Source organism: Glycine soja, chromosome 15 (genome assembly GCF_004193775.1).
Source record: "Glycine soja cultivar W05 chromosome 15, ASM419377v2, whole genome shotgun sequence".
Classification (NCBI taxonomy): Eukaryota; Viridiplantae; Streptophyta; class Magnoliopsida; order Fabales; family Fabaceae; genus Glycine; species Glycine soja.
This window is the reverse complement of record NC_041016.1, coordinates 8,332,875-8,355,156: the sequence shown is the minus strand read 5'-3', so window position 1 is coordinate 8,355,156 and position 22,282 is coordinate 8,332,875. Positions and strand designations below refer to the sequence as shown.

The 22,282-nt window shown below is 33.9% G+C and overlaps 5 protein-coding genes and 1 non-coding gene across 6 annotated transcripts; 5 read left to right on the top strand and 1 right to left on the bottom strand.

Annotated features, from left to right (window-relative positions):
* Positions 1–447: 447 nt before the first annotated feature.
* LOC114387297 (polyadenylate-binding protein RBP45-like) lies at positions 448–4,760 on the bottom strand. Its single transcript, XM_028347451.1, has 6 exons — positions 4,409–4,760; positions 3,121–3,595; positions 1,340–1,401; positions 1,139–1,269; positions 947–1,043; positions 448–855 (listed from the first exon to the last, which is right to left on the bottom strand). Exons 1-6 carry the CDS (start codon positions 4,682–4,684, stop codon positions 661–663), a joined length of 1,236 nt encoding a protein of 411 aa, XP_028203252.1. The 5' UTR covers positions 4,685–4,760; the 3' UTR covers positions 448–660.
* Positions 4,761–7,395: 2,635 nt separating this feature from the next.
* LOC114386560 (zinc finger MYND domain-containing protein 15-like) lies at positions 7,396–10,152 on the top strand. Its single transcript, XM_028346585.1, has one exon. The coding sequence runs from the start codon at positions 7,854–7,856 to the stop codon at positions 9,747–9,749; it is 1,896 nt and encodes a 631-aa protein (XP_028202386.1). The 5' UTR covers positions 7,396–7,853; the 3' UTR covers positions 9,750–10,152.
* A 1,485-nt stretch (positions 10,153–11,637) lies between these two features.
* On the top strand, positions 11,638–12,592 carry LOC114387111 (15.4 kDa class V heat shock protein-like). The gene is made up of 2 exons (XM_028347243.1): positions 11,638–11,845; positions 12,091–12,592. Exons 1-2 carry the CDS (start codon positions 11,710–11,712, stop codon positions 12,354–12,356), a joined length of 402 nt encoding a protein of 133 aa, XP_028203044.1. The 5' UTR covers positions 11,638–11,709; the 3' UTR covers positions 12,357–12,592.
* A 3,552-nt stretch (positions 12,593–16,144) lies between these two features.
* On the top strand, positions 16,145–19,380 carry LOC114388435 (derlin-2.2-like). Its single transcript, XM_028348928.1, has 6 exons — positions 16,145–16,445; positions 16,795–16,894; positions 17,947–18,161; positions 18,567–18,650; positions 18,778–18,831; positions 18,928–19,380. The coding sequence occupies exons 1-6, from the start codon at positions 16,347–16,349 to the stop codon at positions 19,108–19,110; spliced, it is 735 nt and encodes a 244-aa protein (XP_028204729.1). The 5' UTR covers positions 16,145–16,346; the 3' UTR covers positions 19,111–19,380.
* Positions 19,381–20,382: 1,002 nt separating this feature from the next.
* TRNAW-CCA lies at positions 20,383–20,454 on the top strand. The gene has a single exon. It is a non-coding gene; the product is annotated as a tRNA-Trp (tRNA).
* A 61-nt stretch (positions 20,455–20,515) lies between these two features.
* LOC114388061 (pentatricopeptide repeat-containing protein At1g61870, mitochondrial-like) lies at positions 20,516–22,229 on the top strand. The gene has a single exon (XM_028348395.1). The coding sequence runs from the start codon at positions 20,655–20,657 to the stop codon at positions 21,819–21,821; it is 1,167 nt and encodes a 388-aa protein (XP_028204196.1). The 5' UTR covers positions 20,516–20,654; the 3' UTR covers positions 21,822–22,229.
* The last annotated feature ends 53 nt before the right edge of the window (positions 22,230–22,282 follow it).

Below are 22,282 nucleotides of genomic sequence, written 5' to 3'. Positions count from 1 at the left end.
AGTACAGAAGGTTAAATTCAAATTTTAGTTTGGATTAGATTTTCTACAATTTTATCTTATCATTTATTCCAGATTTAAATTTAAGATTTATGTTTTGAGTCTGTTTTATACAAATTTTGATAGTTTATTTTTTAGAATAGGTTTTGATGAATGTCATAATTTTCTAGTAAAATGTATAAATATTAATAATGCAATGAAAACATAAATGTTTGTTATGTCAATAACACACCTAAAAATATAATGTAAAACAATCCTAACAAAATGGCAATCCCATCTGAAAAATCCAAAACTCGTATAACCATGAATGCTAGATATTACTTTAATATCTGATCCATCAAAAGAAACTGATTCTAAAGTCAAAATAACTATTAAACAGGTTTTTTAGCATTCAAAACTACACAATCTAATCTTCAAAAATATACTGACAGACAATCTGAATATGAAAGAACGAGCATCGTAAAACCATAATGCATAATAGAGATCAATTCATAAATAAGTATTCAGCAAGCAATTTATGGATACAAAAGACGGCTCCGATAAAATTTAATGTTACTAAGCAAACAAAGGAAAAAAGTAGCAGAGTGGGTTTTCCACGAGATAAGAGATACGCAAGTCGATAAGTATCATAAAAGATTACAGAAGAAAAGGAACAGACTCTTCTCAACTATATCCTATTTGCTGCTGTTGTTGAGGAGCTTGGTAACCAGGATATCCCGGATAACTGCCATACATGTTGGGATCCTGTCCAGCAGGAGCATAACCATAATTTTCATATCCTTGAGCAGCATACCCATAATATCCACCACCAGAACCAGCACCAGCAGCACCATTCCACTGGTTTGGATCTGCCTGAGCCTGAGAAACAAAGCATTCAAATTTCAAGGTCATTAAAAAGAATCAGGAACATATTGAAGCCAAGTACAGAGATGCAACACTATATAACTACCTGTTTGTTTGAAGGACTGCGACCCCATGAAAGACGCACATTTTGTCCACCCAACAGCGTCCCATTCAACACCCGAAGGGCCTCTTCAGCACAGCTCCTGATGCATGAAAAATCAAGACATAGTCAGAGAGCTGCCTAGACTAATGCTACCACACAATGTGTGAATGTTCAATATAGGAGAGGTTACATTACCTGTCTGCAAATTGGACAAACCCACATCGCTTGCCTGCTGGAATCTTCACATGAACTAATTCTCCATACTGGCTGAAAACTTGCCTCAGATGATCATCGGTTACATTAGGATCCAAATTGCCAACAAAAATCTGCAATTAAGATTCAAAGTCACAAACAAGCTGGAAAGAAAGAAGTCTTTATATTGAAAGAAGCACGCACAGTCGTATTATTTGGATCATTCTCATTCTGTGAGCCTTGAGGTTGAGAATTCAGATATGAAGCTGCATGTTCAAAATAGAAGTGAAGTGAAATGATGAATTATGTAAAACAAGGATGGAAGCAATTCATGGAAAAAACACCAAGAACAAAAAGTATAACAAAAAAAGAGGAAACATATACCAAGTTAAAGATGAAACTTATTGATAAAAGAACCAAAATATTCTTTGAAGGTGAAATTTATACAATGCAAATATTTAGTGTGCAATCTCAGGAACAAAATTAGCCAGTGCCTTAATTTTCCAGGCACCACAGATCTTCAAATAAGAAAAGATACATATACGCAACGATAGAAGTAATGTTATAAGTAAACAATATATCAATAAATCCATCAGTTAACATGAGCATATATACATAACAACTTGCATCACAAACCTTTAGATAAGTAGTTACACACTATTCACCAATATAAATGAAATCAGTAGAAAAGTCTGAATGCGCATTTAGATAAAATTAGAGTAAATTCAACAAGATAATTGTTATATAGTGACAGTGGCAGAATAGAGGCACAATTACAACTAAAGATAAATATAGTCATGGTAACTGATAAGCCACAAATATCTAATCTAAAATCACAAGCACAAGTAAGATAATATTACTGGTCCATGCAAGCAGAAAATATCTAAAATCTAAAATGGCAAGCAAAAGGAAAGAAGTGAAGACAGAATAGAAGAAGAATGAAAAAAAATACCATACACAAGCAAAGCCTATAGATACAGCCTTGGACTTGATCATATCGGCAATCCTATATCTAAAATTTTCTAGCACTTGAGAAAAAAAGATATCAACAGCAAGTTCTAAAGATCATGCTAACTGAAAGGAATGAGCAATATAAAGTAAATTACTATGTCAATTGAATGGCATTGCGATTAGAAATTGGGAACAACTGAATGGGAATAGAACCTAATCATCATGAAAATATGAAACCACACGACAACACAAACATAACCAGCCAGCAAAAGTGTAGTTTCTGGAAAATCAAAGTAATAAACACAGGCACTAAACATTTTTTCCTCGTGGACTAGAGATTGGAAACTGAAATTAATAGGCATTTGATAGAAGAACAGAAGAAATTACTAAAACATAAATAAGGTCTTCTTTGGTACAAGGGAACGCTAACAAAGAAAGTCAAAGATGTAGTTCTTATGACAAACTAATAGGAGTAAATTTTAAAGGAGCAAAGATTAAGAATGGAGGACTGAAAAAATAATTAACGAGAGAAGTTGCAAATGTAATTTGAGTAAAAACTCAACCAACAACTGGAATGAAAAGAACTTGAAATTGTAGGCGAAAAAGAAAATGCCACAAAAAATAACGGGCAAAACATAAACGGATAACTGACCTAAGCAAGGACATGCACTAAAATGGTAACCATTTCAGCTGAAATCAGTTCCAGGCTCCGGGATGACAGAGCCTCTTGACACCCTGCTTCGAGACAACATGAGTTCTATAAGATTTTATTATTATATATAATTTATTTAGCCCAAATTTTTAAAGGAAATTGCAGGAAGAAATGTTTGGACTGCAAATCTTCAAGTGCGTAACTGAAAAGAATCATAACTTAATAACACTTAGCATACACCAAAAACAATATTCTGAGACATACAGCATTATATTCAGCCAGTATCACTCATCTAACGAAGACAGCTCAATTTTCCCTTATGCGGCATATGAAAGAGATATTTGCAGCAAAAAGAACAAACAACATTAAGAAAGAGACATACCTTTTGGCTGGGACTGAGTGGCAGGGGTTTTATTAGAGGCTGGTCCAATCCTCATGGGTCTTGTTGAGCAAAGAACCCCTTGCATCTCAGTCATAGCTCTCATTTGCTCACTCTCTTCTGAAAACCTTACAAAGCCATACCCCTTGGTACGGCCAGTTAGCCTATCAATGACAACTTTTGCACCCTTCACCGAGTTGTAACGAGCCCTGAATGTCTCCTGAAGAAGATAATCAGTAACATCTGCAGCCAAGTCACCAACAAATATGGTGTAATCAGGAGAATCATCTTGACGCGACCTCTCACCGGCACTAAAAGTTGCCCAATTCAACCTGAAACTCTGCCCCCCATTCGGCATAATAGCCCCATTATATGTTTGGAGAATTCTCTCAGCTCCAGCACGACTATTAAACTCAATAAACCCATAACCTTCAGATTGACTAGTTTGCTTGTTCCGAATCACTTTAACTGACGAAACCTACAATCAAACAGACTCACAGTTTAGTATCACGACAGAACATCCGTGCATCTAACTCAATACAAAATTCAAACTAACAAGTACGTGTTTAAAGAACCTAGAACAGACAAACAGAAAACCATATTCAACTTTGTCGAACACATTTACTATCACAGCAGAGCATTCATGCGTCTAACTAAATACAAAATTCAAACTAACAAGTACACGTGTTTAAAAAACCTAAAACAGACAATACGAAAACCATATTCAACTTTGTCGAACACATTTAATATCACAACAGATCGTCTAGCTCAATGCAAAACTAGATCGGACAAACAACCAAATTCAACTCAGTCGAGCACAAATAACACTGAATGAATACGAAATCCAACCTAAAACAAAATCCACACTTTAGTATCATAACAGAACAGTCTTACACCTAAAAGCATAAATCAACAAGTACAGGTATTTAAAACAAAATCTAGAAAGGACCTAAATTCATGCTACAGAAAACCCTAATCACTTTAGCCAAAAACAGCTAACACAAAATCAATACAATAATTCAACCTTCAATCCACCAAAAACCTACACTTCAGTATCACGACAACAGAACAGCCACACGTCTAAATCAATATCAAATTCAAACCACGATTAACACAGGAGAAATCCCTATTCAAACTAAAAGCACAAACATTTTAAAAAACCTAAAAGTGAATAAAAATTCACGTAGAAAACAAAAGGTCTATTCAATTCTGTGAAAAGAAAAGAGCCTAATCAAAACAAAATCAGCATCAAAAAAGGAAACAGAAGGGTTATTGATTATTATTATTATACCTCGCCGGTATGAGCAAAGCAGGTGTAGAGATAGTTCTCGTCCATCCAGTACTGCAGATCCCCGATCCAGAGGGTTCGGACCTCGTCGGCGCTAGCAGGCTGCTGCGGCAGCGGAGGCTGGGCGGATGGGGCCCACATAGGCTGCGGCGCCTGATGCTGCGGCGGCATCATGACGTAGGGTTGTTGCTGCTGCGGCGGAGGCTGCTGCTGGTACTGTTGCTGCGGCTGCTGGCCCATGGTGGGAGGTGCCATGCCGGGTCCTGGCTGCTGCATCATCTCGCCCCGCAAATCTGAGAATTCTAGAGAGAGAAAAGGAGAGGGCAAAGAAAGACAGAGGAAATGAAATTAGGTCTGGATGCCCCTTTAAAGGAAGACTCCAACCCTAACCTAGTCCTAACCCTAACAAGGTATGGTACGTGGCGAGTGATGGGCACTAAATTTTTTTATTTTTTTATGTTAATGATTAATTAAAAGATTGATTGGATTTTTATCGTTTGGGGATTAGGTGGGAGATTCTGATTGGCTAGTGGTGCAAAACGACGCGTGTCTGAGATTGACGTCCTCTTCCTCAACGCAGACGTATTTCGAGTTTGATTTTTTTTTGAGGAATACTTATTTGATTTGATTGCTGTCAAAAAAATTGAGAGATTAGAATCTCAAATTTTAATTTAAAAATAACATTATAATTTTGATATCTTATTTTATATAATTCATAATTTTTATTTTTTTATTTAAAAATTAAATTATTTGATTTTCAATTTCAAAAAAATAGTGATTTTAGTTTCTTGATACAAATTTAAAAGGTTAATGGTCAAGGATTAAGGTTGATTCTAGTTACATGAGAAAAATTATTCTTTAATGTTTTTTTCATTAATAAATATTCTTCATACCTTTCTCTCTTTGACTTTCTAAAAATTACTTTGTCAAAGACCTATTAGACTTTTAATCGAAGTACATGATGTCTCATTTCTTTTTTGTTGTATAACTAATGGAATAAATATTATGAAGATTTACATCAATGGATCATAAGTAACTACATGCCTGAACTTAACACCATATTTTAATCCCAAAACTTAACACTCGAGATTATGGGTATTGTCTTCACTTATATAATGTTCAATTATCATTCTTACACAATGTGAGACTTTACCTCACACTTGTACTTCAACAATCCACCCACAGGACACGCCGCCTAGACCTACCGCAAGGTTTACTTTCAATATAAGGGATTCCTAGGTCTAGGATCCATCATCGTCATCTTACTCATCTAAGTGAATTTGAAACAAAACTTTAATCACAAATCTTAAGGTTCATGTTTATGAGTTTTGTCTTCACTTATATGATGTTCAACCTTCAGATTCTTATACGATATGAAATTTGACCTCATACTAGTACTCCAACACTCTTATTCACATTCTTATTAACACACTTATCCATTACAAATGCATAATTTTCACGAGTGATGATTTGCAATCTTGTTGAAGTATCCTCGTCACTACCATTTTATCCTATTTTTGAAGCTCTAACAAACACACATCAATCTATTTCTCGATACCAAGTCTATGATTAGAATTGTGACTATTACATAAGATTTTGAAAGGAGCCAAATAAAAGATTACACATGGAAAGGGCAACAAATGTCAGAAGTTTTTTTTTTTTTAAATAATCTTACGAACCCCCTTTCCCTAACAACGTGCATAATGTAAGTCCAATTAGAACCACACTTCTACACCTTAAATCACATAAAACCATGCGAATAAACTCCAAACTTGATTTTGATGTTCAACCCAAAAAAAAATAAAACCCCTAATATCTCATGCAATTTCTTGTAGAGAATTGACGATTTTGGGCTTGCAAGGTTGAACTAAAAACCTCCAAGGTTTGAAATTAAGGTTATGAAATGTTGATGACTATTGGAGAGTGCTCGTATTCGACAGTGAAAGAGGAGGAGGAAGTTGATGATTGTGGATCAGTTAAGAGTCCACATAGCATTTTTATGGAAGGAGGTAGTTTGAGTATCGAGAAAATGCTTGGAGATGATGACTATGATGAAAATGACTTTGCCAGACAGGTTCAGTTGTGATTGGTGTTTCAGATGACTTTCGTGTGAATAAGAGTAATTCGCTTCCCAAGTAATGAGAATCAACACTAATTCTTAATAATCAATCTTTTAATGGACCGAGGAACTAAAATTACTGATTATTTAAAATTGGGAGATTAAATGTCTCAATTTTAAAATAAAGAAAATAAAATTAAAGATTACAAAAAATAGGAGGATCAAAATTTTATTTTAGTCTAAAAATAAAGATAAAATGATAGATAAATAATTAAAAATTAAATATACAGATAATCATCAAATGAGAGTTGTCTAAGATAATTGGAGAAAAAAATTGAGGTAATTATTAAATTAAATTTAAAATCAAAATTAAAAGATAGACTTGAAAAAATAAAAAGAAAAAACTAAATTAAATATTTAATAGATTTAATTAGGATAAGACATATATATTAACGAAAGTGATATCAACTTTAAAATTATACATATAAACAAAATTGATTTTGAATTATATTAGTTAATTAAATTGTTCTAAATAAACAAAATTTTCTATTTTTTATATTCAGTTTAATCAATTTTAAACTTAGTGAGATTAATTAAAAAAATTTATTGAATAAAATTTATTTAATATTTATATAAAAATTATTTTTAAAATCAAATAAATTTAGAACTAAACTTTTTCATATAAATTGAAAGTTATTTTTATATATTTTTCAAATACTTACAGAAATATTTTTGGAAAAATAAGTTTAAATAAGTCGTAAATAAACTTTTGCAGTTTCAATTCAAAAAAAGAAAAAGAAAAACTCTTGCAATAAGTTTATGACCTTTGATTATTTTTTAGCAAAGCGTTTTCTGACCGTTGATTACTTCACTTCAATTTCCTGATGGGAATTCCGAACCCACAGATCACAAATACGAATGCCCGCATGTTATGACTTTACCCGTCAATTCATTCCATTTGTCCGAAAATGAAACGATCCGGAATTGGGTCTTGGAGCTCAACTCGGTCACTGTTTTTGCGGGCTGGTACAAAACAAAAGCTTTGATCTTTTTTTCTTTTGCTTTCTATTGAACATTTGACACAATTGATCTTATGGTCCTATCAGTTTTTGTTTTTATTGTCTGTTGCATGAAACAGAATGGGTGCTGATTTCATAAGCTGTATGTGACTCATGTACCCAAATGCTTTTTGGCTTTTTGCTTTGATAAGTCTAGTGCTAAAGTTCATAGTGGCAATTTGGGTTGTTGAAGTTGAGCAGTGTTATGAGAATTTGTGAGATCAGAGTTATTGCATAATTTCAAGTGTGGAAGTTGACAGATTTAGTTTAACTGGAGTAAATAGTGAGCATAAAAAGAAAAGGAATCTGAGGAATTGGGGAGACAAAGACAATGGATTTGCATTTGAAGAGTTTGTTTAACAGATTTCTGGAGCAATTTGGGTCTGGTCCTGGTCTTGGCCCTGGATCTGGGACATGTATGATGAAAGTGGATGGCATTGCTCCAAATTTCATTAAATCTATATACAAAGCTTCTGCAGCTTTGTATAGAGCTGAGCCGTGGAAGAGGCTGCGTCCAGGGCACTTGTTTGGCGTCCGGGTTGGGAAAGATTCGGATTGGCCTGGCAAGAAACAACCTTTTCCATGTGTTCAGTTCATTGGAGGGGATGGAGGAGATGTTGGATTTTACATGTTTAGATCAGAGAATGATGCTAAGAAAATGACAGGGTCTAGAGAGACCATTCATGTTCCAAATGTTGAGCTTCTGAGGGTCACATATGAAGTGGAGTCTTTGATGTTCCCTTCTAACCGGAAGATGATCAAGTCTTTGTCATTGGAAGCATCAGGCTCAGATCGGTTTCCAGTTATTGATGTTGCACGATGCACGCCATCTGGTGATCTTCGATTTAGAAATCCAAACCTTGAAGAGCTTAGATTTGTCTATGCATTCATGAAGGCCATTTCCCTGGTGCACTCCTTACTTCAGGTTGACAGGGAAAGTGGTCCAAAGTATTCAACAGTGGTGTGTTTTGAACCTTTTATAGAGACTGTTGATGTTCAGTGGCCTCCAGAAGTAGCCAAGGGAGGTTATGACCTTGTTGCTGTTACTGTTTCCCACCCACCCGGTCAGGCATATGATGAAAAATCTAATAGTGCGAGTGCTGGCTCGACCCCCACCAAGTATGTAGAACCACCTAGGGAGGACATATTCAATGACACAAAAGCATACTCAAGTACTGGCTTGAGACAGTGTGCAATATGTGAGAAAGAAGTGAATGGAGAACAGTCTCTTTGTTGTGGCCGGTGTAGAGCAGTTGTTTATTGCAGTTCAATCTGCCAGAAACAACACTGGAATGACACACATAAAAGCATGTGTGGACTTTACAAGGCCATGATGGAGAGGGAAGAAGAGCTGGCTATAATGATTTTCATGTTCCCATGTTCTGCTGACCAGCCTTGTAAGTGGCTTGAATCATTAGGTGTCCACCAGAAGGGTATGTGGAGGAGAAAGTGCAGTTGCTATTCACACTGCCCTTTTGGTCTCCTTCCTGTGAAAGGTGGGCTGCAGGAACTATGGGGTGGAATTGATGAATTTGAATACCCTCATGATTCTCCATTTAATAACCATTTCATCTCAAGCCCATTTCTTCTCTCTGGTTGGTCTGAGTACTACAACCTTCGCTCACTTCCATTGTCAAGTCCTGTAGCCGACATTCTTTCACATCCATTGACCGTGTATCACATTCTTACCACCCTTAATATAAGTTCAAAGAACCTTATACTGAAAGGGAAAGAGGTGATTGTCCACTACCTTGGACCTGAAGGAGAGTTAGATTGGATGCCAGCATTCGCAGAAGTAGGACACTTGCTTAATGGATTAGGCAATGTACAAATAGTGATGGTGGGACCAGAAGTTCCAACAAATTTGTCAGGTACAACCTCAGGAATTGGTAGCAGAGTTAGAGTGAATCTTGTAAGGGGTGTTTATCAGGTGGAAGCCTCCTACCTACCTACTCCACATGTCGTCATTGCTCTGAATTCTAGATTAGCAATCTATTCTAGTTGGGGTGGAGCTCTTGATGTAATCAAATCAATTGGGGTGCCTGCCTTCTTCACTGATCAATCCGAAGTTTCGTGTGTAAATGCTAAACAAGTTCTTCGGAATGCTGGACTGCACATCACACATCCAGTAACTCCAAATCCTTTCCGGTCACCTGTGAAAAATCTCACAGCTTCTAGCAATCTTCCTTCATACAGCAATGGTTTTGTCTTTGGGGTGAATACTTGAATGCAGTCCAAGAAAATCCAAAAACAAGTCTGTCTACTGTCATGCATTCTCAAATTGCAGCCAACTTCAACTTGTCTCGGTTGTTGTGCAATTTGCTGAACACCACAGTCACAGCAAACTACGAAAATCCTTGTATGTCTCGTTGAATTATGTATATTGATTCTGTTTGGCCAGAGCTCTTGTTAAAGTCTCTGAATTATGGACCCTGTGGTTTTTATATAATTTTCTATGTAGAGCCTCCAGTGGGCTGAGTTCTTTGGTTGTTTTCCCCTTATCACATTGAAGTTTATCTGTTTATGTCACTTATCTCTCCTAAAATCTTGTTCAGAATCCTCAGAACCTTGTCTGTATAAGTTGAAATCAAATGTCAGTTGTTGTGGTAAATCAATACCATTCTGCTCAACCCGTAGTGGCCCAATTGTTTTGGAGAGAAATAAACCAATGTTAAAAGTTATCCAATGAAGTTCATGCTTACATTGCATCAAGTATATATGACTGCTGTTCTCAACTATAGTTTTACCTATAGATATATAACTAGGTATCCATATTTGCAATTACCAACTCAAATGGCCATTTTGTCGTTGATTTGAAATTGGGGATCGTGAGAAAAGTTTCTTTGATGAATGCCTTTTGTAATAGAACTGAAAATGTACAGCAACTTACGTCTTGTTTCCATCATCGGAGCTGTTTTGTGTTTATGCCATGGCTTTTTAAAGACAAAGGGTACAGAGTACAGAAAGTAATTTCTAGAGATCACTAAAATCTAAAAAAAAAACATCAAAATGGTTTGTTTTGCATCTGCCTTAGACATTTGAATTTTTTAGAAAATAATAAAGGAAAAAAAGTAGAATTATAAGAAAATATTTATTTTCTATTGATGTCACCTTTTTTTAATTTAGATTTAACTTTTTTAAAATGGAAAAGTAAGAGAATATTCCTAATTAGTTTAACATGAATTAAATTTATGAATTATTTTAATTTGAATTAAAAATAAATATATTTTTGTTTTATATAGATTACTGAGAATTCAAATCCATTCTATTGTTCAGACTTCAGAGTAAATTAAAAGATGAAGCCTTGATATTTCCAATCAATGAATGACCCACATGCTTCGTAATATATACAATTTATCAATGGATGTTGTTAACTAGTGTCTCAAAAATACTGATTAGAAATTTAATAAATAAAAAATATTAAAGAAATATAATAATACATTGAAAATATTAAATTATATATATTTTTATAAACATTTTCATACATATAAATAAGAATCAAACTCTAATCAATATACTCAAGGACTTACTTAAAGTGATTGTATCAATTTTATTAGCACTACATAATGATATATATTATCATTTTAACATTAAAAAGACATTTTTTTACACCCTTTGGTTGCGGGCAAATGAATTAAAATAAAATAAATATAATATTTTTATAGTTTTCTCTTATTTAGTTCGAAAGGGAGGAAAAAGATAGACGAAATTTAAATCTCCCTCATTTTTTCCCTGCTGATATTTCATATTTAGAGAAAAGAAAAATAATTATATTATTTATATTGTGTTAAGTAAATTATTGAGATTTTATTTTCTTTAACTCCCCCTCCCTTTTTATCTATTAATATTTATAAGGATATATGAGTAGTACATTACTCTTATTTTTTCCCTTTTCCCCTTATAAACTCAATAAAGAAGAGAGTTTTATACTTTTATTAGAGGTGATTAAAAGTTGAGCTTCCGATGGGAGAAGAGAGAAAACAATGAGGTCCAAGTATCCAACTCTTTACCAACCAAAAAAGAAAAGCAGTGGTCAGAAGACTCTGATGAGTTCATCACCCCAACTTGCCCACTTGTCTATTAAAAAAAATAAAACCAACTTACCTATATGTCCTTTTCCACTAACACCATACATAGAAACCAACTCAACAAGGAAACTCCAAATTCCCTCACATAACCACCAAACAATGGAGTTCCCACACTCCCTTCCCTGGCAATACCGCATCCCTTCTCACCTTCTCTTTCCCTACAATTCCATCCCTGAAAACTATGTTCATTGGACAGAAACCCCTGACTCTCACATATTCTCAGCTGACATCCCTGGTGAGCACCTTAATTAGCCATGTTGGAAAATAATAATAGTCTTTTGTTTTCAGTTTGACTATAAATTTGTTGTTTTTTATAATAATTATTTTAAAAATCTTATCATCGATGATTTATGATTGATTGATATTATTTTACTCTATAGTGTATACAAATTAAATTCTTTTTTATTTTCCTCATAATTTTTATTAGGGTCTTTTGAACTTGGTGTCTTTATTTATTTCATTGGTGATTGCTTGTGGTAGGTGTGAGGAAAGAGGAGCTGAGAGTTGAGGTTGAGGACTCAAGGTACCTCATAATCAGAACTCAAGCAGTGGATGAATCCACAGAACCAGCGAGGAAGTTTGAGAGGAAGTTTAGGCTGCCTGGGAGGGTTGATCTTGATGGCATCTCTGCAGGGTATGAAGATGGAGTTTTAACTATTACAGTTCCAAGATCACTTAGGAGAGGTTTCTACATTGACCCTGCTGATGTTCCTGAAAATTTGGAAGTTCTTGCAAGAGCTGCTTGAATGAATTAATGAATGAATGGTCCTTGTTTTAGGTAGGAACTACCATTTACTGATTGTGATTGATTCTTCCAGATTCTAAGGGAATTAATTAATGAAACATTGGTTATGGTGTCTTTGCGTGATTTGGGCCATGTTCTTCTTATCTTAGTGATTCTTGTGTACAAAATTATTATGAATTGTGGTCTCATTGTTTTCAATTATATCTTCAGAAGTGACATCCAAGATTTCAACTCGCAGATATTTAGCTAACTTTTATATCAAATTTGCCACACGTTCATAACTTTACCTAACTTTTATGGAAGTAGACAAGGTAGACACTAAATGCTATTATATTTTTAATAAGTTGTTAATTGATATACGGAGAAGTACTTGTATTAGTATATATCATCACTTAATGTCCTCAGTGTTGTTTCATGGCCTTTTGGAAATCAATATGATTTACACGTCTCTGAATAATTTGGTCCGTTCGGAAATATCGAATATTTTTGTAGGAGTTGTTGGTCAATTGTTTCCTGTATAAAAATGCCAATAAGGGAAAAATCTCCCCATCAAACAGGTCGTGGAGGCCAGATATTTTTGGGTAGCGTAATCGATATTTTGGCTTTTCAAGTTCTATTCAAGGGCAACTTTGAATGGAAAAAAATCCATGGACTTCCTTGTCCACTCCCACTTAGAAATGCAACACATTCACGTGATCATATCGATCGTCCAACCAAAACCAAAAACAACTTGGATCATTTAAGTACAACTTGCCTTAACAGTAACATACTCCGTAATAGAGAATAGAGATAAATAATACTCCGTACTATCCAGCTGCATGTTACTACCAACTTACCTCCTCACTCTAAAGGAACAAATGTGAATCATTTACATAATCAGATAAGTTTTCTTCATTGAATACTTTTTTTTTCTTATATCAGTACCAAGTAGTCTGGTTAAAAGTGATAATTAATATTTGTTAAAGATCATAAGCACACACAAAATGAGTATTTTATAATTGAAGGGTCATTTAAATTTCCCGCATGCTTCAACATCCAGACATCCAATGGAGCTTACATTTGCATGTTTGCATGATTGGAATACTTCCCTTTTTCATGTGTATATAGAGGCAAATTGTTGTGTGGATTTGCTTGCTAATATGGGCCACCAAAGAAATTATCAGTTCACAAAATGTTGTACCTTAATTTTTATTCAATAAAGTATTATTATTGTTTCTCTTTCATACATATTATTTTTTTATGTCACCGGAGTGCATGATTCTTTTTTATTTGTTTGTGATTGAAAAATTCAATTGAATTGCTAATTGAAGTGAATAAACAATGAACTTTAAGTCAAGGGATTGGTAGAAGTTATTGGTCATTGTTAGAACTCTCATTCTTAATACATGTCAAATAATTATACTAGTCAAGGGATTAATAGTGTGATTAAGGGATTTAAGTTCTTTACTTCAATAAATTGTGGGTTGATAATAACTTTGGTTTAATTGAATATGAATGATTACTAATACATGTTAGGTTTGATTCAATGAAGTCAAATTCCGACAATTTTCACCATTGATACAAATTTCGTTTTATACACATACCAAGTGTTTGTTAAAATTCTCAAATTAAGTTTCTTCCTTTTAACTCTTGATTTTTAAGTACTTGTCTTTAATTTTGGTTACATTTTGTAATCTATATAAATTATATTATTAATTACCCACTTATCACACAAGTTCTTGTGGAGACAATATTTTACAACTAACTATTATTTTACTTAAGCCATTTGATACTAGTTGTCAAAATCGCAACAAAATTATTAATATCACTCATTCTCCATGCAAGTGGGTGAATTTATTTGTCTATTGACAATATAAGTTAGATTCATTAGTGAAAAACGTTATCCCTTAAATTATGTGTAGTATCATTAAATATAATCAATACTCCCTCTATTTCAAAATGACTAATATTTTAGCATTGAAAATAATTCTTCATTGAGTAATGTTTTTAGTTTTCTATAAAATATTTAAACTTTTATTCAAAATTTACCCCAAATAAATTCTATTTGTCTAATTATTTTTTAGTACCATGCTTATGGACTTTTCAACCACCATCATTAGTTACTCAATAGTTACAAATAATACATTTATGGATAATAAGAATATTTTTGTAAAATTAGTTTAATAAGTCACTTATTTGTTGTTATTCTTAAACATCATTCATTTAATTTTGAGTATTTTTTGAAATAAATTTAAATTTATCATATTGCTAGTATTTTAACATGTGCATTGAACAAATTAAAATATTTATTATATATAATAAAAAATTATTAGAGAAAAAATATTATGCACAAATAGTGTAAAAGCTTAATTTATAATAAATAAATATTTCTAAATATATAAATTATATTATAATTAAAACCTACAATAAATATCAATTTTTTAACACAAGTTAGATTCTATGTTTATAATAAATAATTTATGTAGTGATATGTTGTTATTTTTAATTATTGATAATTTCTTTTTAAAAACTTTCAAATTCAATTTAGAACTGAAGTTGTTAAAACTAATTGATTGAAAGAGATAAAAAGTTAACTTAAATAATCTCATTAATATTAAAATTATAAGATGATATATTAAATACATGTTAGGCACATATTTAAAATTAGTTTTAAATATTCAGTTACATATTGTCATACTATTCATTATACGAAAACCAAATCCATGTATGAGAATAAAAAAGGTGCAACATAAGGAGTTCTCACTTTACCATTACATGTCTCATGAGTTGAAAATATTCAAATGAGAGTTAATGAGTGAATATGATGAACAATGGTGGGAAGAGTTGACGCATGAAGAAGCATATAAACTTAGATATATATAAATATATTGGAAATATAGTATCCGGATTTGATTATTGATAGAAATAATTTTTTTATCAAACTTTACTTATTTTTTAATTAAATTTTAAATTAATCATTATTCTTTTATCCTGATAAAACAGAACATTATGATAAAAAAATAACTATTATGAGAATATCTAATTAAAAATAAAAAATATTAATATCAATCGTTATATTAAAATGAAGACTTAGATTTAAATATCTATCAATTTAAATCAAAATCTCTTATAATTAAAAGATTAATGTAACAAAAATGAAAAAATATCAATTATCATATCTTAAAAAATTTCAATTTATAACATTATTCTCCTTGAACCATGACGTTTGTTGTGTCCGCCGTCATAACCTTTTATATGAGGATTAATTAAAATTAATTAGCTTAACTACCTTCATTTGTCTTAATAAAATAGTTATTTTTCCTATATAAATTATTAGAAGGGGTATATTTTAATCAAATTCTTAATAACTATTATAAAAATAATAACATTTTCTATAATAACTTTAATTTATAATTAAGTGAAAGCTAAAATATAAGCATGGTCTCTTGTCATATTGTTGTTTCTAATTTTCTTAATTTTTAAAAGTTTAAAAATAATTCTTATTTATTTAATGACACATTTATGACTTTTTTTTTACATTAGTTCATTTCTATAATAATTTTTTATGTGGATGAATTTAATAAATAAATTATTCTTATATTTCAGCCTTAAATGAAATTGTAAAAGAATATATTTTAATTAATTAAATGATTTTTTATCCTTAAATTAAATGCAAAACTTATTTATATGTTTTTTTTTCTCCCTAAAATTAATCCATTGTGTGACCAAAAGCAGGGCAAACAAAGCAAGAAGAACGCGATTGGTTCGTAACAAGCACGCGCTTCGTGATTCGTGTTGTCTTTGTCATTCGTCGTGTTCTGATCTTCTTGTGCCCCTTCTTCTTCTTCTTCCTCTTTGCATCGCCTCTTCCTTCATCAGCTATCTTCATCTGCTTCTGTCACATCAAGCATTCTCATACCGCTTCTCAGTTTCTCATTTTCCCAATCGCAGCTAAAAAATCCTTTGAGCCCTTTAACCTATTCTCAATAAGCAGAAATTAGGGAACGCAACAATGGCTCAAGCGGTTGAAGAATGGTATAAGCAGATGCCTGTCATCACGCGCTCTTATCTCACCGCTGCTGTTGTCACCACCATCGGATGTTCCCTTGATGTAATCCCCTTTCTTCGCACTCTCACTTTTAGGGTTTCCAATTTTATTTTTTTATGAATTCGGTGCGTCTGATTTGGGTTTATTCTTTTTTAATATCTCGATTTGAAATCAAATCGTGAATGCGGTTGTGTGGGTATTTATCGTTAACTTTAAGGAGTTTATAATGAAGCTGTGGTTGGATCGCGTTTATTGTTAGCTTGGTCTGTTGAAAAGTTGTCGTGTTTTATTGTTTTATTTTTCCTTGGAAATTTTGTATTTTGAAGGATTAATTTCGTTTTGATCGCGCTGATTTTTGAACTGTAGGTGACTGTTTCTTTGTTGATTGATGCTCATTTTTGTGGTGTTGCAGATAATTTCTCCGTATCATTTGTACTTGAACCCTAGATTGGTGGTGAAGCAATATCAGTTTTGGCGTCTGGTTACTAATTTCTTGTACTTTCGTAAAATGGGTAAAATTTCTGCCGTTCACCATTTAGTGAATTGTTATTCATCAGATACGGGTATTTCAATTTCAGTTTTAATGTAGAAAAAGTCTCGATTTTTTTTTATGCTCACATGTTTGGGGCATTCTTTTGCTGATGCCACCTGTGAGGAACTCATTTTATTTTTAGTTTAGGTAGATCATGTACTAAAGTCCCCCGCTCTTGGGTAGTTACACTTACATATGTATGTGATAATGAATATTGATCGTTGGTAAATGGGGAGTGTGGACATTTTTAAGCATCATGAATTTAATCCTTACATGATGAAAATCAGTAAATCACATTACGAGAGCAATTTCATTAATAAATTGTAACTGTTTTCAGAGGGAGCACTAGTGAAGAAAGGCTATTGCTATAGATGGGTGGTATACCTACATTTTGGAAAAAGGGGTCAATCCGATTGCCCCTGACATAATCATAAGAGATATGACTATGGACATGATAGTTCCCAGAACTAAACTATTTGATTAAAGATATGAGCTTTTGTCAGTTTGTGGGCTTATCTGAAGCAATGAAAATGTGGTTACCAACTTTGCCTCACCCCCTTATGTATTGGAAATTAGATCATGCATTTCTGAGGTGGTTTTGCAGTGGTATGCAATCCAGATTGCAACCTATCCTCTTAGAAGTAAAATAAGAGGGAGACTGAAGTTTGCAGTGATGGTTTGATGTGTATTAGTTAACAAGTTACTAATCTCTTGATTCAAATGGCTGTCTATTGTATAAAATGGTTGCTTCATCCCTTACACCCCTTATTTTCTTTTGTGGCTCTCATGTCTGTGGACTAGATTATCAGATGCATATCTGTATTCAAACCTTCAGCGCATCCTGATATGATTTATTTATTATTATGGCCATTTACTCTCTTTAGTTCTTGACATTCCCCCTATGATTTTCCTGAATTACAATCACACCTTCCATATTCTCTTTGCTCTCTTTGTTTCATCATCGTTTGATGTTTAATTAGAAAATTGTGCATCTTCTAAATTTGACATGGTATTTTCTTATTGAATGGGCAGACTTGGATTTCCTGTTTCATATGTTTTTTCTTGCCCGTTACTGCAAGCTTCTTGAGGAGAACTCGTTCAGGGGGAGGACTGCTGATTTCTTTTACATGCTCTTATTTGGTGCCACTGTATTGACTGGAATTGTTCTTCTTGGGGGCATGATACCTTATTTATCAGAGTCGTTTGCAAAAATAATATTCCTTAGCAACTCATTGACATTTATGATGGTAAGTCACATTTTTATATATTTGTATTTTTCACTCCTCGTTAGGTCTAACTCAACATCAAAAGCTAGCTCATGATGTGAGAATTGTCTTCCAATTATATATTCTATCTTGATCATATTTCTAACCGACGTGAGACTTGAGTTTTTCCTAATACACCTCCTCAAGTACAACACTTTTGGACTTGGTGTGTGAATGATATGGTGGATGACTCATTTAATGAATCAAGATAGGTTTTAATACCATCTTATGATGTGTTTGAGCTTAACTCAACTTCAAAAACTAGCTTATGAAGTGAGGGTTGTCCCCCACTTATATATTTTATTTTGGCCTTAATTTTAATCGATGTGAGATTTGGATTTTTTCCAATAATTCACGAACATTAAAGCTTAATTTTTCATTTTTCAGGTTTACGTGTGGAGCAAACAAAATCCCTTCATTCACATGAGCTTCCTGGGTCTCTTTACTTTCACTGCTGCCTACCTTCCATGGGTGCGTAAGCTCTATAGGATAGGGTAACATCTAATTGGGTTTATACTTAATTGATCTTTGGTTTTGTCTTTTGCTTAAGTTCATACTTATCATCAAGGCAACCTAACCTTCAAGTTTTTGCTTGTAGGTTCTCTTGGGGTTCTCTGTACTCGTTGGTGCTAGTGCTTGGGTGGATCTACTGGTAATGCCTCTGTTAATTAACATTCACACCTGATTACTATCTATACATTTTGTAAACAACAGCTTAATTAATGTGAATCTTGACCACATTTTTCAGGGGATGATTGCTGGTCATGCATATTATTTTCTTGAAGATGTTTATCCTCGGATGACGGGTCGTAGGCCGCTAAAAACACCATCATTCATCAAAGCACTATTTGCAGATGACCCAGTTGTTGTGGCACGGCCTGCTAATGTCAGATTTGCTCCCCCACCTGCTGAAGAACTTCACCAAGATTGAATGAATGGCAATCAAAATGTTTAGAGGATTAGCAACAGAACAGCAAAGCGGTTGACCGTGTAATATATAGATTTTAAACATCTTTTTTCGCGTGCATTTGTTAATTATTAGGATTTAAGGGGCAACTATGTCGAATGTTCAGAGTTTTAACTGAATGAGATCCTCTTTTCTCATCGTAATTTGTCAGACACTACCTTGTAGATATTTATATACTCTTGTATTCCACAAAGTTTTTTTAAGCTAATTAAGTCAGCAAATTTGGTTCTTCTATTTAAAACTCTGTAATCCTCTCTCTTTTTTTAATCCAAATATTTGAGATTTTATGATGATTTTGAGATCTAAAATAATTTTATAAGTTTAAAGGTAAAAAAAATTAGTGGAAATTTGATAAATATTGAAGTATTTTGTAAGATGTGAAATAAGGATTGGAAGATAAAGTATGAGAATTTTTTGCAAAAAAATGATGTTTTGGGTAGTGAGTCAGAAGATTTATTTTTTAAATAATTCAAATGAAGAATTTGAGTAGAAAAATAAAAATTTGAGTTGTAATTAAACAGTCGAAAATTGTTACAGACATTAAATTTGCTTAATTTTAAAATTGAGACCTTGTTAACTTGAAAATATTTTGAAATATTAAAAAGACTAAAATGCAATTAAATCTTTTTTTTTTCATTTTATTTTGTTCTTCTGTTTAAAAGATGCTCTCCTGCGCCTACTTATTATGTTTATGACAAGAGTTTACAGAGACAAATTATCTTGACCTTTTCTGTCGATAAACTCCTAGGCTGTTCAGTCATTGAAATTTTTTTTATAATTTATTTCCTAATAAAAATTGAAGATGATTAAAGAACTTGATTAATAGAATGAAAGTGTAAAAATTACATTGAGAACTGTGTTAGAGAATAATTCTCAAAAGTCTTGAAAATATTCTAATCATTTGCATTTTATTAATTCTCTCGTATGGCCTGCAAACGAGCTCTAATAAGTTGCTTGTTGATTAAATTTTAGGATAAAATATGTTTTTGGTATATTTTTAGTTTAGTTCTCATAATTTTAAATCGATCAATGATATATATATATATATATATATATAAAATATAAAAGTATATTAAGAAGTATCATTAATGTATTTTAAGAAAATATTTAATTATAACTTATTAATATACTCATACTAAACAAATAATTATATAAGTTAATAAATTTTGCACTTATATATAATATTATATATAGGAATAATAACATTTAAAAGAGTAGACAGTTATATTATTAATTGGATCTGTGGCGCAATGGTAGCGCGTCTGACTCCAGATCAGAAGGTTGCGTGTTCGATTCACGTCAGGTTCAAGTTTTTTTTTATTATTTTATTTTAGGGATAAGTGGTTTTTTTTCTTCTGTTTCCGAAACTTTGTAGCAATCACTGTTCACACTGCAGTCTTCACACCCTAAACCCCTACTCTTCTGCTTCAACTTTTCTTTTAAACCTCACTCGCTAGTCGAGTGTCCGTCTTCTCCTCCGCTGAAAAACCCTAACCCTAACCCTAGACATGTCAATCTTCTCTCGCCTCCGCCACTACTCCACCACCTCCATCCTCTCCCCGAACTCATCCACCCCCCTAACCTCAAAGCAAAAAACCCGCAGCGCCATCCACCTCCTCAAATCGGAGACCAACCCGGAGCGCATCCTCGACATCTGCCGTGCCGCCGCCCTCACCCCTGACTCTCACATCGACCGCCGTGCCTTCTCCCTTGCCGTCTCCAAGCTCGCCGCCGCCCACCACTTCGCCGGCATCCGCACCTTCCTCGACGATCTCAAAACCCGCCCCGACCTCCGCAACGAAAAATTCCTCTCCCACGCCATCGTCCTCTACGGCCAGGCCAATATGCTCGATCACGCCATCCGCACCTTCACCGAAGACCTCCCCTCCCCTCGCTCCGTCAAAACCCTAAATTCCCTCCTCTTTGCTGCCCTCCTCGCCAAGAACTACAAAGAGCTCACTCGAATCTACCTCGAATTCCCCAAAACTTATTCAATTCAACCAAACCTAGACACATACAACACCGTAATCAAGGCCTTTGCCGAATCCGGTTCAACCAGCTCCGTTTATTCCGTTCTCGCTGAAATGGATAAGAATAACATTGCACCTAATGTCACCACTCTGAATAACTCGCTCTCTGGCTTTTACCGCGAGAAGAAGTTTGATGATGTAGGGAAGGTGTTGAAATTAATGGAGAAGTATAGTGTTTTTCCTTCTATTAGTACTTACAATGTTAGGATTCAGAGTTTGTGTAAGCTGAAGAGGTCTTCGGAGGCGAAGGCGTTGCTCGAGGGGATGGTTTGTAACGGGAGGAAGCCGAATTCAGTTAGCTACGCGTGTTTGATCCATGGGTTTTGTAAAGAGGGGGACCTTGAGGAGGCCAAGAGGTTGTTCAGGGACATGAAGAGGAGAGGTTACTTGCCTGATGGGGAGTGTTATTTTACGCTCGTGCATTTTCTGTGTTGCGGTGGTGAGTTTGAGGCCGCGTTGGAGGTTGCTAAGGAGTGTATGGGGAAAGGTTGGGTTCCGAATTTTACTACCATGAAGAGTCTCGTGAATGGGCTCGCTGGTGCATTGAAGGTGGATGAGGCGAAGGAGGTTATTAAGCAGATTAAGGAGAAGTTTGCTGAGAGTGGGGATAAGTGGGATGAGATTGAAGCTGGGTTGCCTCAGTGAGAAAGAGTGTGGTCTCCTTTGTATTGTACAATTCTTTGATCAATTGGAGGGGAGCACTGAAAATTGAATTAACTATGGAATATCAGCTTTGGAATAGCTTTATTTTGTTTTGCCATTTCTTCTAGCCATTGGCCTTTTTGCTTGCTCGAATGAATTCATCGGTGACTGGTAATTTTGCCAGGTTAGTTTAACATGTTCGCTGTTGTTAGGCATGCTTTGTTTTCCTTGATTGAGTAATAAATAGATTTGGAAATGGTTTTGCAGACAGTTTTCTGTTTGTTTCCATCTGTTTTGCCTCTTTAAAATTGTATTACCCCCTTTTTTTCCGAAGGGAGAATGATCATACACTGCATGGGAGCTCTTATGGACCTGTATATTTCATTTCTGTATTAGTTTATTACTTTCTGTTTTGGTTTCTTGTTCTGCTCGTCCTCCATAGTTTGCTAAAGACCAGTAGCTGT

Excerpts from the sequence above, each read along its gene's own strand:
- LOC114387297 (XM_028347451.1), bottom strand. The coding sequence starts at position 4,684 with ATGATGCAGCAGCCAGGACCCGGCATGGCACCTCCCACCATGGGCCAG. Across the intron at positions 3,596-4,408 it reads GCTTTGCTCATACCGGCGAG|GTTTCGTCAGTTAAAGTGAT; the intron begins GTATAATAATAA and ends GTTTGATTGTAG. Across the intron at positions 1,270-1,339 it reads ATGATCCAAATAATACGACT|ATTTTTGTTGGCAATTTGGA; the intron begins GTGCGTGCTTCT and ends TCTTAATTGCAG.
- LOC114386560 (XM_028346585.1), top strand. The coding sequence starts at position 7,854 with ATGGATTTGCATTTGAAGAGTTTGTTTAACAGATTTCTGGAGCAATTT.
- LOC114387111 (XM_028347243.1), top strand. The coding sequence starts at position 11,710 with ATGGAGTTCCCACACTCCCTTCCCTGGCAATACCGCATCCCTTCTCAC. Across the intron at positions 11,846-12,090 it reads ATTCTCAGCTGACATCCCTG|GTGTGAGGAAAGAGGAGCTG; the intron begins GTGAGCACCTTA and ends TGCTTGTGGTAG.
- LOC114388435 (XM_028348928.1), top strand. The coding sequence starts at position 16,347 with ATGGCTCAAGCGGTTGAAGAATGGTATAAGCAGATGCCTGTCATCACG. Across the intron at positions 16,446-16,794 it reads CCATCGGATGTTCCCTTGAT|ATAATTTCTCCGTATCATTT; the intron begins GTAATCCCCTTT and ends GTGGTGTTGCAG. Across the intron at positions 16,895-17,946 it reads CTTGTACTTTCGTAAAATGG|ACTTGGATTTCCTGTTTCAT; the intron begins GTAAAATTTCTG and ends TTGAATGGGCAG.
- LOC114388061 (XM_028348395.1), top strand. The coding sequence starts at position 20,655 with ATGTCAATCTTCTCTCGCCTCCGCCACTACTCCACCACCTCCATCCTC.